This window comes from Astyanax mexicanus, chromosome 8 (genome assembly GCF_023375975.1).
Source record: "Astyanax mexicanus isolate ESR-SI-001 chromosome 8, AstMex3_surface, whole genome shotgun sequence".
Lineage (NCBI taxonomy): Eukaryota > Metazoa > Chordata > Actinopteri > Characiformes > Acestrorhamphidae > Astyanax > Astyanax mexicanus.
This window is the reverse complement of record NC_064415.1, coordinates 5,890,536-5,908,580: the sequence shown is the minus strand read 5'-3', so window position 1 is coordinate 5,908,580 and position 18,045 is coordinate 5,890,536. Positions and strand designations below refer to the sequence as shown.

Below are 18,045 nucleotides of genomic sequence, written 5' to 3'. Positions count from 1 at the left end.
GATGCCCAAGCCACCTCAACTGCATGTAAGAATATTCATGAGCAAGAGCTCTAATCCAGTGAACTAAAGCAGGGCTGAATAGAAACACCAGAGCACTTTTTTCACAAAAAACATCTCACATGACATTTATTCATACTAGAAACATAACTAGACTGTTTAAAATGATTTTAAAAACGATGGATTAAGACCTTTAAACTTTTTAGAAAAAAGCAACAGTTTTTAACAATTCCAAACTTCTACGGAACCCGTAAGCTGTTCTCTGCAGAAAATAACCGTATTCGTAATCTTTAGCCGAATAAAAACACGCTTCCCGTATAATTGTGAGAAAATAAGCGGCGGAAATCTGTGTTGAGAGTCAGTAGTTAAGCTGTGAGATAATCCTCAGCATCCGAACTGTTCTACATTCTGCTGTGACTATTGTCGGGCCTGTAGAACAGCCTCTCTGATCACCGAGAACGCAGGACGGATACATCAGCTGATTCAGGACAGTTCAGGATAAACCTGAGAGGACAGATTAGCTCCTCTCCCAGATGGAGAAAGCTCTGTGTGACTCAGTCCAGATTCATTTGGTCTGAGAATGAGATTAAAGCCTATCTGAGGGAGGAGGCCATTAGGTTTAGTGGGATAGGAGACATAGGAGACTGTAGTGAAGAGACTGGGCTGCTTTAGAGCTCCTTATAGAAGCATCTCAGTGGCAAATTTACAATATAAATGTAATAGGATGCAAACTGGCAATGTAATCTTATGTTGCTGGTTTGAGTGGATGAGATACAGCAGTGCATCTCAACATAGACATATTTAATAATCCTAAAATTCACCACAATACTAAATTATATGTATGCATATGTGTATATGTGTATGTATGTGTGTGTGTATATATATGTATATATATATATATATATATATATATATATATACATATATATACACATATATATATATGTATATATATCGTCGCTGTCCAATGAAAAACAATTATCTCCAAAACAGCAACTTTACAGGAGAGAGAAAAAACCTTGTAAACTTTCAATGGAAGCCAATGTAAAAAGAGTTCATTTCCGGTCATTTTAAAGGGTTTCTATTGGTCCGTTCATCAAGAAATTTTGGCACAGTGTAGGGGACAGTTTGTCTGTTCAAATTATGTAGTAAACCAAAAATCAACAAAAATGGAGATAAGTGTTTTTCATAGGACAGCGGCAATATATATATATATATTCTTGTAATAGAAATATAGTTGTCCACCAGAGAGAGGGGGGGGGGGGGTGGGGGGGGGGGTGGTGACGGTCTAAAAAAAAAAAAAAAGAGATGCAGCAGTGCTGCTGGAGTTTTTAAACATCATTTAAACAAAGATGGTTCAGGTGCACACTTCAAACCGAGGATCACGGGAATTACTGTTAAGATGGCAAAACAAGCAACTAAAGAAACCCACAAATGTAATGTAAGTATTTTCCTTGTTAAAATGATGATTAGCACTACGCTACCATACTTTAACCCTCCTATTATGTTTGTTAGTCAGGAACAGCAATGGTTTTCCGGGGTTAATTTGAACTGGTGCATGTTTAATTATCCAAAATATGTCTGAAACCAAAAAAAAAAAATCCTTACAAGCAGAGTAAACATTTTTTTATTAACTCCATTACTAATTATTCTATCAATATTTAGTGCAATAGTTTTCCTTACCTCTAACAGGTAATGCTTCAATTGAGTTTTTTTAAATAAAAAAATACATTTTCAAACATTTTTTAATGTTTCACTACTTTATCTTTTACTTTTAAAAGACCAAAATATAAACAGTTTTACATAGCATTAAAACATAACATTGCAATTTGGTTTTAGTTTTAGTTTTTGCAGTGGATAATTGCAAGTATGTGAGATAATCAATTGTTATATTGAAGTTTTATACTGAAAAAATAACTATTTTAACTATTTGTCCTAGATCTTCAAATTTTAAAACGGGTCAAATTGACCCTGAACATAACAGGAGGGTTAATGTGTAGCTTTTCAATGTTTTATGGCCATTTTCTTCATAACAAGCATAAAAAAAGATCACTAGTAGTTTGTCTCAGAAGGTAGCTAGGTAACTTTCTCGTTCCACCTTAAATGGTGCAACAGTCGGACGGAGCTGCAGTATTTAAGGCGGAACGGAAAAATATAACAAAATAAAAGCTAATCAAAGCTAATTTTAGCTTTCCATCCCAGAGGAATTAAGGAATGGACAGTAATAAATAATTTTCGCACCACAGCTCCTCTAATGGTCTAACCTGTGGGGAACTGACCATTGAATGAAGTAGGAAGAGCACAAATACAGCGCACTATAGCAGATATACCAAGTTGCAAAAGTTGATTTCAGGGAGGTTACCAATACCCCCCGGGCGGCAAAAAGAAACAAAACAAAAAAAAACTTGCACACACACCAAAGGATAACGAAACTTTACTTTTATATTAATTAATTTTACTTTTGTTTTTTAAAATTAAATTTGGAGTATTCAGAGGTGAAATTAAATGAGTTTTATCTTTTATCTTTTTGGAAGGCCCTGCCTCTGCTTTCCTTTTTTTTTTTTTTTTTTTTGAAAAAAAAAGCCTTTATTTGACAAAAATTGACAGTTACAATATAAAAAAAAAATGGAAAACATCAAAAACATTTCATATCATATTACAATAATTATTAATATTGCCTCCGCCATGATCTGCTTTCTCTCACTCACTGAACAAATCCCGTCCGGGAGGGGGGAAAAACACTGCCCGCCCACACTAAAAACTGATTGGCTGTCTCATAGACTCTTTGCAGAGAACAGGCCAATCAGAACCCTCTCTGTTTTCTCTCTCTCCTTCCCACACGCGATTAGAGAATAAAAGTCTGTGGCCTGTGTGGCGTTTGGGGCACTCGTTCTGAATTCCGGGAGATTATATATGTGACTCGCGGGCATCAGGGAGCCACTACTGAAATGCGGGAGACTCCCGCAGCTTCAGGGAGACTTGGTTTGTCTGCTATAGGACTCTGTGGGCGTGGCCTAAGCTTTTGTTCTTAATGGCTTTATTTTTTCTCCTTACATTGCTTTTACTGTTATACTTTAAGCAGTTTTGAAACCAGTACTTTTTTAAACACTTTTACTTAAAGAGTAAAAAGCTTTAGTTGATTATTCTTCAACTTCTACAGAAGTATTTTTTTAAACTCTAGTATTTAAATAAATATCTGAATAGAGATACTGTAGTTATAGAACTACACAGTGTTCTATAGGTTCAGTGAAGCTGGATGGACAGTATAACAGGATGTCAGGTTCTCAGATCCCTCTGGCCAATCAGCAGTGGCGCTGTGCCCTTGGCAGGGAAGTAAAAAGCTCTGTAACATGATCAAATGATTATGAAACAATCCGATAATCAGAGATTAGCATTACATCATAGGTCATTTAGTCAGTGGTAGCTCAGTGGTTAGAGTGCTGAGTTATTGATTAGAGAGCCGTGCACTCGGTTCAATACTTGGGTTTGCTCAGCTGCCAATCTCTGTCCCTTGAGCTACAATGAATGGGGTTCCGTATTGTTTTGTAGCCTATAGTAAGTCAAAACATGAGCTGAATCACAATGTTATGTAAGACCACACATCTAATTAACATTTAAAGCTATGTTTTTTTATATCAGTCCAAGCTTAAAAACCCATTTCTGCTCTGTTCCATGTTTTATAATATATTTTACTCTACGTAACTGAATTGTTGCTATATTTATAGATGCATTATTTATTTGATTTCTGCAAATGGATGAGAATATAAGCACTTTTCCAGTTAAACAAACACAGATTTGAGCAGTAAGCAGAATAAAAATGCTAAAAGGGAGGAACTCTGTGAGCACTCGGGCTAATTAACTGAGGGGGGAGGGCTCGAGGTTGAGCTATTCGTCTGTCGGGCTGGAGAACGTAATCACTTCATCATCCTCAGAAAGAGCAGCAGGACTCCAACCTCCAGAGAGTTCCCCTCACACTGAGGAAAACCACCATCACCACCACCACCACCACCAGCATCACCACCACTGAGACCGGGAACCAGTCCAATCAGCTTCACATCCACATTAATATTTCACACACTAAACGAGGAGCTTCTGAACACTTGTTTTTTAATGTAGCTACACGGCGTCTCGCGGTTTTGCGGCGTGATTTTTGGTTTCAGTGATGAAACCAGTTTCTCACCAGGATTTAGATCAGATCTATCAATTCAAGAGGGAAATTATTTTGAAAATAATTCGCTCGAAAATCACTTCCAGCCTTTACACTTCATCTTTAATATGCAGCCATAAATCTTATGATCTATTATTCAGTAAGCAGCATCAATTATTCAGTGTAACTTCTCAAATATATCCATATATTATACTTTACTACAATTAAACTAATGTGTACGTTGGGCTCTGTGGATATGAGAGAGCGCTGAGGGACCGCATGCATATTCCTCAAAGTTTAACAGCTTTTTAAAGAAGATTCACTGAAATTCAGCTGGATAAATTTAACTGGAATCCAACTATACCAGGGGCTACTGCACATGTGCAGACCACGCATAGGCCCGTTCCAACGGGGCAAGCAAACCAATCAACTGCATGGGGCCCCAAGGCATTAACTGGTTAAGAATTAAATGCATTGAAAAACTGTGTGAGCTCCCCTTTTTAATAATGTGAGGGTCAATGCAGGAAAGAACAACAGCACTGTTATCAAAATACCCCACAAGGAGGCTCCGCCCACTTGTTACTGACAGTAGTCAGTCAGCCAGGTTCATCATTCCAGCAGCCGGCAAAATATGTAACACTATGTACTTTCTTTCAACAATCATGAAGCAGGAAGGCTAGCAACAACATACTAGTGCATCTCAAAAAAAATCAGAATATCATTGAAAAAGTACTTTATTTTAGTAATTCAGTTCAAAATGTGAAACTCATATGTTATATGAGTTGATGATTTTGGCTTACAGCCAATGAAAACCCCAAAAAAATCAGTGTCTCACAAAATTAGAATATTATATAAGACCAATCAGTACTTTCGGCAGTGTGGGCAGTGTGCCAAATCCTGCTGGAAAATGAAATCCGCATCTCCATAAAAGTTGTCAGTAGCAGAGGGAAGCTTTAAGATATGAAGTGCTGTAAGATTTTGCACTGACTTTAGACTTGATAATAAAACACAGTGGATCAACACCAGCAGATGACACGTCTCTCCAAACTGACCATCACTGATCATCAGTTAATTTTACATTTCATTTAAAGGAAAAAGAGAGGGAGCAGAGTCTGGAGGAAGAGTGGAGAGACACACAGTACAAGATCACAACTTCTATGCAGATGTGGATTTCATTTTCCAGCAGGACTTGGCACACTCCGCAAAGCTGTCATCTACTAAGCAAGCGTAGATACTTTAAAGAATCTAAAATATAAAACATATTCTGGTTTGTTTGAAACCTTTTTCCATAAAAAGAATTTCATGAAAAAATATTTAGTCATTAAAAGCATATCGTCACTGTCCAATGAAAAACACTTATCTCCAAAACAGCAACTTTACAGGAGAGAGAAAAAACCTTGTAAACTTTCAATGGAAGTCAATGTAAAAAGAGTTTATTTCAGATCATTTTGAAGAGTTTTTATTGGTCTGTTCATCAAGTAATTTTGGCACAGTGTAAGGGACAGTTTGTGTGTTCAAATTATGTAGTAAACTAAACATCGTCAAAAATGGAGATAAGTGTTTTTCATAGGACAGCGACGATATTCACTATTTTCTCAGAAGCCCAGTGATTAGGCCAAAAGTGACGACAGAAGGACCAAACACCCTTTGATCTGGACTAAATCAGACATCAGAAAATAAGCGTTCACTCACCCCTGATCTCTCATCGTAGATCTTGATGCCGCTGAAGGAGACGGTTAGGAACACTCTCTGCTTGTGTTCTCCTTTAGACCGTGCTGAAGCAGCGATCCCCTGAGAGAGAAGGAAAGAGAGATGAAGGAGGTGATGGAGGAGGAGGAGGAGGAGAAAGAGAAAGAGGAAAATCGGCTGCAACTGTAAGGGGGGTCTAATCAGAGAGAGTGAAGAGGTTGGAAAGGAGAGATGGGTTGGCCGTATTACATGAGGAGATTACAGGTCAGGTTTCTTCTCACCAGGTTTTTAACTGGTGTCTAGCTGCTGACGTAAAGTGAATAACTCAAATGTCACACAAAAGATCATGAAAACTCAACTGAGATTCCAAACATTCTGTTCAAGAATAAAGGAAATGCTCATCTCATATCCAACAGACTCAGGACAAGACTCAGACTCGCAGAGTAAACACTTAAAACTCAACTTATCCTGTATCACTTGAATTGGATGGTCCATTATATACGTCTTACAGATCCTCAACTTACATTCAATTAAATGTCTCTTAAATACAACTGAACTCTAAATTGAAAGTAAATGATCCTCTATAGAACCTAACTCTACATCTAACCATAACATCAACCAAGAATCAACCCAAACCTAATCCTAACCTTAAATTTAACCATAAACTTAACAGTACATTTTAAAATGACAGTTCTTGGTAGATACCACTTACCCTGGTATACCTAAAACTTAAGATCCCTGATATTTGAAGCATTTAGAATGGTTTTAGTTTGTCTATAGTGACTCAAGACTTTGGTGTCCATCACCAAGACTTAACCATTGAGACTCAACACTCGATCCACCCCAATGACTGGTGACTCAAAACACTCCTGCCAAAGACTCAACCCAGATACTTGAGACCTAATTCAGACACACACTCCATAGAATCCTGATTCAATTCAAATTTACACCGCAATGACTTGAGAGATTTGACCCATTTTTACACCATAGAGTGGGTGGTACCAATATCTCAAAGACTTGGAACCAGTTAATTATACTAAGGCTCACACCAAGACTTAAACCCTGAGACTTGAAACTTAAGTCAGACTCCCCACACCCCATAGAATCCTGACTCACCCTAGATTTACACCACAAAACTCGAGAGATTTGACCCACTCTCACACTGTAGAGACTGAAGATTCCACCTAGAATCCAACTGTTCTGTTCAAGAAAAAAGGAAATGCTTATCTCATATCCAACATACCCAAGACTTGACTCAGACTCGCATCATAAAAAGACTTGAAACTCGACTTGGAACCCTCATATTTCCAAAACATGAGATCCCTGATATTTGAGAAACCTAGGATGGGGTTAGTGGTCTATAGTGATGCAAGACTTTGGTGCCCATCATCAAGATACACATCATTGAGACTCAACACTCGGTCCACTCTTCCACCCCAAAGACTGGCGACTTCATTTAAAACACTGACTCACACCAAAGACTTAACCCTTAATCTTAATTCAGACTCACAACCCATACAATCCTAATGCAACTCAGATTTACACCACAAAGACTTAAGAGATTTGACCCACTCTCACACTGTAGAGACTCAAGTCTTGACTTAGCCTTACACCAGAACTCCAAGATAAACTGGGCTGAGATTCCAACTGTTGCTCATCTCATTTCCTACAGACTCAAGACCTGCCTCAGCCTAAAGACTTGAAACCCAACTTGGAACCCTCATATTTCCAACACATGAGATGCTTGATACTTGAGACATTTAAAATATTTGCAGTGGTCTATTGTATCTCAAAACTTGGGTGCCCATCACCAAGACTCTAGATGCACACCACTGGGCTCTCGATCCACTTTTAAACCCCAAGACTGGCAACTTCTTTTAAAACACAGACTCACATCAAAGTCTCAACTCTTACTCTTAATTCAGACTCACAACCCATATAATCCTGACACAACTCAGATTTACACCACAAAGACTTAAGAGATTTGACCCACTCTTACATCGTAGGGACTCAAGTCTTGACTTAGCCTTACACCTGAAATCCAAGGCAAACTGGGCTGAGATTCCAACTGTTCTGTTGAAGAAGAAAGGAAATGCTCATCTCATATCCTACAGACTCAAGACCTGACCCAGACATACAGCCTAAAGACTTGAAACCCAACTTGGAACCATTATATTTCCAAAACGGGAGATACCTGATACTTGAGACATTTATAATTAGTTGTAGTGGTCTATTGTGTCTCAAGACTTTTGTGCCCATCATGAAGAAATTCACACCACTGAGACTCAACACTCAATCCATTCTTAAAACCCAGAGCTAGCAACTTCACTCTAAACACTAACTCACCCCAAAGACTCAACCCAGAGACTTCAGACTTAATTCAGGCTCACATCCCAAAGAATCCTGACTCAACTCAGATTTACACAACAAAGACTACACTGTAGAGACTCAACACTCAACTTGGCCTTACACAAGATTTACAAGGTACCATTTGTTCACAACAAAGAAATGTTAAACTGTAGGAAATAAGACTGTTCTAGGGCTTACACCAAAGACTCAAATCTGGACAGAAATTCAAGACTTCACTCTTGCGCTAAAGAAACTTTTGCCTCAGCTCTGACTCACACAAAAACTTACATCTCCCCCTCATCTGCTGACTTGACACAGACAGTAGGTACAGATCCCTCCCTCAGAAGAAGTCTGCTGCCTACATTTTGCCTGCTGTGTACTGTCTGAGCTTCTGGTGTACTGGTTTGTGGCAGGGACAGACTAAACAACTCCTCGACTAAATTAAATGGTGCAGAACTTTGCAGAGTTTTAAGGATTGCTCTTCTATATTCCCTTTAAGCATGCCCTTAAATTCCTGAGGTTCATGTTCAGTATCCTCCAGTTCTCAGGGGGCCCAATAGTAGCAACTTTTTTTGTGTTGAACAATTAGTTTCAAAATGATTTAACCCTCACCACACTAAAGTGTTTTAGCAAGTTTGACATGTTTTTTTTATATGTATCTTATATCTAAAATACCAAGAAATGTTTATATTATTAGTAGGTACAGATCCCTCTCTCAGAAGAAGTCTGCTGCCTAAATTTTGCCTGCTGTGTACTGTCTGAACTTCTGGTGTACTGGTTTGTGGCACCTTTACACACCTACTATTTTGGATAAGACCACACTAAAAAAGTCTGCAGGGACAGATTAAACAGCTCCTGGACTAGTTTAAATGCTGCAGAACTTTGAGGAGTTTTAAGGATTGCTCTTCCGATGACCTCCGAGCAGAGCTGCTGGCTGTCTGCACTTTCAGCAATAAGAAGAGTCTTGATGTATAAAACCAGTGGTGTTCAGCAGCCTCTAAAGTGCAGTTTCCCATGGCCTTTAAGTTTTAATGATTTCAAATTCTCCCACAGCCCACAATCGCATGCTGAGTCGGCCAATCACCTGTCATCTCTTTCATCTGGGTGTTTCTGATAGACGGCACATTCTGTTTGAAAGGCGGCGTATGTGGGCGAACACGTGCGCTCTGATGTACCTGAGCGAGGGAGCTAAGTGCAGCGTTAATGAGCTCCCCCTGACCTGTCAGAGCGCCGCTGAGGACTGACGGAGGAACAAAGCTCACCGGGCTGCTGAACACCACCCTCAGCCCGGCCGCTAATCGACAAGCTGCCAGAGCCTTCGCTGGATTAGAGCCGCGAGTCTTTGAAGGCCAGGCCGCTCGGAGCTCTCTCCACGCCTGCCCACGTAACAGCAGAGTCCTTTTCAGAGCTGGATGTGGTTTCAGGGCACTGCTTAAATGCCAGAGCTATCTGCCAATGCTTTTAAAATACCATTTCTGCATCACTCATCTGTTATTTATGAGCGTTTCTCGCTGTGAACTGATCCTAGCTGGTTTATTTTCTAGACTATAGAGAGAGAATCCATCATTTGACTCATTTGACATTAGAAATGTACCTACGCTTTTTAACAATTTCACTCAAATGATGAATAAAGTAAAGTTATAGTATTATTATTAAAGTGTTTTTCCATCACCAGAGGTTGGCATTAAATGGGTCATTAAAGAATGCCCTATGGTCCATTCAAAAAATGTTCATGAGCTCTTATCAGCTCTATTCTCCCCAGTTTCAGTCCCTTTCAGAATGAGCCTTTTAAATAAACATGCCTTAAACCTGTATACAGGCTACAGGTGTAGGTGATATAAAACCTTTTTTCTGCAGTAAAATAAATAAAATACATGTTGAAGATTTGAAGGCTTTGAAATCTCCTACAGGAGACTTGAAGAAGCTGCCTGTTCACGTCCTCTCTACTCCACTTAATAAATGAATCATTTTAGATTATTAACAGGAATCAACCCAAATTCTGCAGGTTTAAAAATTTACATAAAAAAACTAGATAAACATAATGAAACTAAAGGGTTGGAGGAAAATATTGATTTTAAAATGTTAAAAGTTCAGGAAAGAGACAATTTTATGATTATAATCATTATATTTTGATATTAGCAGATTTACTTGACTATTTGTCTATACTTTCTATTATAATTACAGTTATGCCTTTCAGTAAAGTTCCTTACCAAACATGAAAGCTTTTTATGTAATGCTTGAATAGAAATCCTCAAGATTTAGTGCTGTAAATTCAGGCAGAAAATTGGCAAACATCCTGACCTGGTAAGGGGTTAAGGGCTCTGTCACTTTATGCAAACAAAATGCTTAAGCTAATCGTTCACCACACGTTAGTGTTAGCTTGTGTTAAATGGCAAAACACAAACAAGCTAAACAAACTAAACATGCTTAACTGCGATAGAAGCACATTAAAAACTTAAATCTCCCTCATATGCTGACTTGCCACAGACAGTAGGTACAGATCCCACCCTCAGACAAAGTCTGCTGGCTAATCTTGCTGTGTACTGTCTGAGGTTCTCAACCAAAATGAAAGAAATGCCTTTTCACAAAAGCATATGATTCCTGACACCAAACTGCTTCAGCTAATTCACAGAAAACAGATTGATGAATGATTTCTTGGTTTATAGTGTTTATAGTACTCATAGAGGCAATAAAAGTGGAAATAAAAAAGAACACAAAAAGTGAGTTTTGCATAACGTATTCCCTTTACGAACGACCCCTTAAATTCAAATTTATTTAACCTTCACTACACTAAAGTGTTTTTGCAAGTTTGACAATTATTGATTTTTTTTTTACTTTTTTTTATATTTATCTTTTATCTAAAATACCAAAAAATGTTATTATTAAATTATTAAATCTAATTATGCATGAGTTTCTTGAAGCAATCTACACATATCTTATCCCATTCCTCATTGGCCTCAAAGGCCTCCAGTTCTTATCAATGCCTTATTAATGCATTATAAGCTGTTATGAATGTGCTCTAATAGAGTCTAATAGAGATGAAATTCATAGAAAGTGTTACAGATATTTCTAATCACATGTGATCACCCCACACTCAGGACAGTGTGAAATGTGATATTATGATCTGAAAGGTTATAACAGGAGTTTTGAATATCGCAGTCTTTTCTTGTCCCTGTGGTGCAGAATTGCATCATACTGACCTAAATTCTCTGAATGGATTATGTTTGATGGCCTCTGAGCATTCTGCAGCTGTGAGCCTGTTTATGAAGATTATAGCAGAAGATCAAAGGGCTGTATGAGATATAAACACTGTAGACTGTAGACCACGGCAGACTGACGCTCAGGAGAGGAGCAGAATTGTTAGCATTAGATTTAGGTACAATATTTTCTAATATACTTGCTCCTTTTTTTAACGATTTAAATATTTAAATATTTCTAAATTGATGCACACACTGAAAAAAATGATGAGTAAAACTTACTTTAAAAAAGTTTCGCAACTTTCTGCATTTGCTTTTTTTAAGTAAATTTAATTTCAGATAAATGTCAGATAAACTTCAACTCGGTTTCAAGATCTTAAAAGTTACACAGAGTAAATAAGTGAACTGAACTTCAGTCAATCCTTCCTTTTATTAAACTTCACTTCATTTATTTTTGCTGAATCAATCCTTTTTTTAGTAAACTTTACTTCATTTGGGCATACAATATTACTAAATTAATTCATGATACATAATATATTATAATTCCTTAAATTTAAATATTTTTAGTTAAAACACACATTCAAATATTTACATAATCTCAAAGATAGTACACTAAAAAGAATGTATTACATTCCATCCATGTGTTAAGAAAGTGTAATATGTGTGTTTTAACCGAAAAAAAATATTTTAATTTCTCTTTACTTTTTTTTTATCTAACATTTTTTACTCATCATTTTTTCATCATTCAGTGCATGTCATATCTAAAGTCTAATATCTGTATATCTAATGACTTTACAGATGTACTGTATAGGTTGGTGCTAAACAATTGCTAAACAATTTACTTGGGGTGCTGAGTGGTCCAGCGGTGTAAAGCGCTGCCACAATGATTTGGAGATCGCTGGTTCGAATCCTGTTTATGCAGCTTGCCATCAGCTGCTGGAGCCCAGAAAGAGCACAATTGGCCTTGCTCTCTCGCTCTCTGGGTGGGTACAGTAGATGGCGCTTATTTCCCTTATCACTTCTAGGGTGATGTGGATCAGCACAAGCTGCATCTGTGAGCTGATGTATCAGAACCGAGTTGCTGCGCTTTCCTCCGAGCGTTAGCGCTGTGATGCTACTCGTTAATTCTGCATTAGTCTGACTTCAAATGTATTGAAGGGGGCATGTGCTGGTCTTCACCCTCCTGGTGAGTTGGGGCATCACTAGTGATGGGGGCAGTTCTAATGAGTGGGTTGGGTAATTGGCCGTGTAAATTGGGGAGAAAATGTGAATAAAATTAAAAAATCGTGTTTCTCACAGCGCTGAGGAAACACCGCTGTCTACCCGCCTCTCAGAGTGATACACAGTGAATCCCCAGTGAAGCTCGATCTGCTTCCTGTCACTCGTCTTTACCTTCAGCTTCATCATGGAGTCCTGGCAGAGCTTGTCTCCGCGAGCCGCGCTCACATCATCAATACCAATCAGCTTGGCCTTGTAGCGAACGCCATCGCCCCTGAAGCGCTTAATCAGAGCCTGCTCACTGCGGTCCTGACCTGAGAGAGAGAGACAGAGAGAGACAGAGAGAGACAGAGAGAGACAGAGAGAGAGAGAGAGAGAGAGATAGAGAGACAGAGAAAGGAGAGATGGGTTAATATCAATAAAACATGCCTTTATTTCAGTAATTCGGTTCAAAATTTAAAACTCATATATTATATAGATGTATTACATACAGAGATGATTTTGGCTTAAAGCCAATGAAAACCCAAAAATCAGTGTCTCAGAAAATTAAAATATATTATAAGACCAATGGTACTTTTAGCAGTGTGGGCAGTGTGCCAAGTCCTGCTGAAAAATGAAATCCACATCTCCATAAAAGTTATCAGTAGCAGATGGAAGCATGAAGTGCTGTAAGATTTTGTGAGAAAACAAACTGCACTGACTTTAGACTTGATAATAAAACACAGTGGATCAACAGCAGCAGATATCAGACATGTCTCTCCAAACCATCACTGATTGGTGGAAACTTCACACTAGACCTCGAGCAGTTTGGACTGTGTGTCTCTCCACTCTTCCTCCAGACTCTGATCCCTTTATTTACTTTAAATGAAATGTGAAATTTACTGATGATCAGTGACGGTTTGGAGAGACATGTCATCTGCTGGTGTTGATCCACTGTGTTTTATTATCAAGTCTAAAGTCAGTGCAGTTTTGTTTTCCCACAAAATCTTACAGCACTTCATGCTTCTTCCCTCTGATTTCATTTTCCAGCAGGAGTTGGCACACTGCCCACACTGCCAAATATAACAATTGGTCTTAGTTATATAATGTTTTAATTTTCTGAGACTAAATACTGAAATAGTAATACTAATTACTGACATAAAGTAATTTTCAATTATATTTTTGATAATGACAATTTTTGAGATGCACCTGTATATTCCCTTTCTAGAGACTCAAGGATGCTTAACAGCTACCTTTCAAAGCTCTTGACACTGTGTATGAACTTCTTAAACACTTCCTATCAATTGTAAGTTCATTAAATGTACGTTTTTCTGCAACAATTTTACTTTGAATTTATTTATTTTTTTGTCAGATGCATAAAGTTTAGATTTGTATTTAATCTTCTACTCGATTTCATGTAATGTTTGTTACATAAAACATAGAATATAGCATTTATGAACCTATCCTGTGCAGCAGAGACAACTCTTGCTCTTTCTTTCCAGGCGTGGTTCTGATGAATGCCAGTTTCATCATTATCAGAATCAGAATCAGAATCAGAATCACTTTATTTCGCCAAGTATGTTACACAGGAAATTTGGCAGTGTTAAATTAACACTGAGAGTGTAAAGTTTAACACTAATAAGTGTTAATTTAACACTAACAGTGTTGATTTAACACTGCCAAATTTCCTGTGTACATATACAAGGAATTTGTCTCGGTGAGAGCAACACGTGTATGACATATAACAAATACAGAGACTATAGACAAACATCACACTACAAAAGAATGAACAATAAACAATAAATAGAATAAGAAGGTTTTGTTGCTGAGAGATCGGAGGTTGAAAAGGAATAATGAAGGTAGAGGTGTGCGAGGCCCGCGCCGCCTCAGACGCACGAGTGCGCCGGCGCGTCTGCCCCTGCTTCTGCTTCTCCAGCGTCTCCTTGCGAGTCCGAGCAGGGTCAGCGCGGCCGTTGTTAAGATCTCCACACATTCGAACGATTCTTGAATAAATTCCGGGACAAAGTCAGAAGAAATGTTGTCCCTGAAGGTCAGTAACTGTTCTCTGTTCCAACTGACCGAGTCTGACATGCAATAGACAACATTAATTACCAAAAACAAACACCACACGGAGGAGCTCGTCACCGTGGCTGCCATCCTCGGTGCCATCTTGGATAGAAATGATTATTATTATGTTTTTGATGTTCTTTACTTAGTTGATTATTTCTTATATCAACTCTACCTACTTTAAAAACTCGCAAAAAAAATCATGTTTGTATTCAGGATCAGTTTCAGCCAAATAATTTAATTTCAGTGCATCGTTATTTGCTTCGTAACTGAACTCATTTTTACCCCACATCGCGGAAGTTCCTGCTCAATAAATAAATAAATAAAGGAACAGAGCGAAATGAAAGAGTTCCTGTTCAGAGACGGGAAGAGGAGAGAAATAAAACAAAGATCATTTCAGAACCTCGGGCCGGAATTAACAGCTCGGGCCGAGGGGAAGCGGAGGCCAGCCAAGAGCCGCCCCACGCCCCCGTTCCCATGGGGCCTTTACAGCCCCTCAATCCGGGGGCATTATTTCAGCCCACAGCACACCCACAATCCCTGTGGGCAGCCCCTGAGCACAGCGGCGGAGGGGAGGGAGGGGGCGGGGCTATTCACTTCAGCACAATTTTCATACAAATGAGAATTTTTCCATTACCTCACCACACAAAGCACGGGGTCTCGGGTTCAGACTGGAGGGGGGGGGGGGGGGGGGGCTACTCTATCAAACAGAGAATTTTTAAATGCTGAATTTTTTATTCATTTAATGAAATTAAACACCGTGTATAATCTTCTTAAACACTCCCTATAAATTGTATGTTCATTAAATGTTTTTTTTTTTTTACAAAAAAATCTACTTTAAATTAAATTTTGTTTGTCCAGATGAATAAAATTCACATTTGTATTTAGTATAGCATTTGATTTTATATAACCATACCCGTCAAGTTTTGGATTTAAAAATAAGGGACATTTTTATCAGTTTGGAGAGGCACAAGGATGCTTTTTTTAATCACACAATACAAGAGATTTAAGCAAAAAAAAGTAATGCAGGAGAATGGCGGGAAAGGGCTGTATAATATGTTTTTATAATAATGTAAATAATGTTTGCATGTAACTATTGTTACACATACAGTTTCGTGCAATTGTTTTAGGCACCTGTGTGAGTTTCAGTAAAGAAAAAGCTTCTTATCTGTGCAGTAAGTGTTTATTATCTCATTAAAACACATTAAATCAGCATTACAATAAACACAAACAGCAATTTTACAAAAAAAAAACACTGATTTCCTTAAAACAACATCTCCTAATCTCTTTTCTTAATCTGAGTTTAATAGAGTTATATTTCTAGTTCTCATCATATTAATCAACACCTGATTTGGTGGTAAATTGCTGGTAAATGTGGTAAATCAGGTGAGCTGCTGACGGAACTGAACATAATAATAAACACATGCTGACTGAGGAGCATCTTTGTTCTTCAGCTTCAGGCTCACAGGATATAAAACATACTTATAGTTTTATGAGAATTATTCCTTGTTACGTTTTACTTGCATCTGTTCAAATCATATGTGGTGCTTTTTCAGGTAAAACACCCATATTGCTGAGATTAATGGATTAGTGTAATTTGCTTTGGTGCCTAAAACCTTTGCACAGTAGTGTATATAGAATATAGAATATAGAGAGAGTGAACAGTACAGCACACAGTAAACGCAGCTCAGAAAAAAGATACTTGCTCTTACAGCCTACAACATCAACGCCAGACAGATGTATTTATCTATAAATACATACTATATGGACACAAGTAAAAGTACATTTGCTTATTTATTGTAAATTATTCTAAAATCAAATCTCCAATTCTCTACTGTCATTCGTCTCATTGTGTCAAATGCTTTAACCCTTGGTTTGGGTCTGTGGGACCCGTTTTCATTTTTCATCAAATGATACTGAAAAAATATTTTTTCTAACTCAAACTCATTGGCATTGGCTCATTTTTTGTGAAAAACATATATCAAAACACATTTTCGATAAACACACACTGTACACCCCCCCCCCCCCCCCTACACATTTATATTACATACAGTATGTTTGGCCGAGGGCTAATAAACATTGCTTAGTTTGTAAATTTGAAACTAAACAAATTTTCTACTCAAATCTTGAGTTTAATTTACATTTTATTAAAAAACTAATTAAAAAAAGAGTAGCACTTTTTGAAAGAAATGTAACATAAGAAAGGTAAAGGGCAAATATTAACCATGTAAGCTGTTTATATTGCTTGCAATTTATTTGAAGCAAGCATGTGTAAAGCATTTTAATGTAAAATTGCTTAATTTTGCTGAATTAAATACAAGTAACAAAAATATACACCAATAAATATATACTACATATATATACACATATAATAAACACCACACAAGGGTTGAATGACTTAATGATAATATAATACCACCAACTAGTGCTGTGCAATTTTCACGATTAATTCGATAAATTCAAATTACAGTTTTAATGCAACTTTCAAAAAAGGAGTAATCACGTTTTTACCTACAGACATTTTATCTTTTTAATCTTAAATATCCTGAGGTGTATTCTGTACTATGGATAGGGCTGGGGCGGTATTGATTTTTTATAACCGCGGTAAAAAACTGACGCATCACCGCGATATTGCGGTTAACCGCGAGACCCCAAAACACCCCCCCCCCCCCAAAAAAAAAACACCACAAATTTATTGGTAACAAATCTTTATTCTTCAAACCATACAGCCTACATACAACCTCTACATAAACCATAAATACAGCATAACAAGTGAACATATGCTGCCTGTATAATTCGTCATTGTACAGCTAACCTGTCTTTTTCCGAGCAGACTTTTTGAAGGAGGAGCTTGTCCGCCTCCCCCTTCTCCATCCATAGATCTATTTTAGGGCTGGCCCGAATAGCTGTTTTGAGCTCAGGATATTCGGCAGTAATTGGTAGCGAATATTCTAATATTCGTTTAAAAAAAAAAGACGAATTAATCCATAGCAAAATTTTCCACTGACCCCCGGCCCCGAAAAAAATATATTTCTCACCCCTTTCCTCGGGCCGTTCGGGCTCAAGGCTCAAGAAGTCTGTGATAGGCGTCTGTTTTTTTTTTATTCACACTCTTCTTATTTCTCATTAAATATCTACTAGATACAGATTATATCTGTACAGTATCATTTATTTCACTTCCCTCCTGAATATTTGGAGTGCATTATGTCTCCTTATGTTGTGTAGTTATGTAGTTTTCACCCCAGAATTTCTGCTGCCTCACACCAGGCTTCGGCTGCATCGCAGGGCAGGAGCGCAGCTGCGTTACGGCTATTTCGTTTGAATTGTGCAGTGCAGAGTATTACAGATTTTGTATTTTTGCACTTGGGCTATTAGCTCAATATTAAATATTTCGTTTGTTTA

General features: G+C 37.8%; 1 protein-coding gene across 1 annotated transcript in view; it reads right to left on the bottom strand.

Annotated features, from left to right (window-relative positions):
- The window catches only part of dab1b (DAB adaptor protein 1b), a 127,318-nt gene that overhangs the window by 54,962 nt on the left and 54,311 nt on the right, over positions 1-18,045 (bottom strand). The window contains exons 3-4 of the mRNA XM_049482757.1: positions 12,772-12,911; positions 5,837-5,935 (exon numbers count right to left, since the gene is read on the bottom strand). Of these exons, the coding sequence (XP_049338714.1) occupies positions 5,837-5,935; positions 12,772-12,911 (239 nt within the window). The remainder of the gene's footprint in view (positions 1-5,836; positions 5,936-12,771; positions 12,912-18,045) is intronic.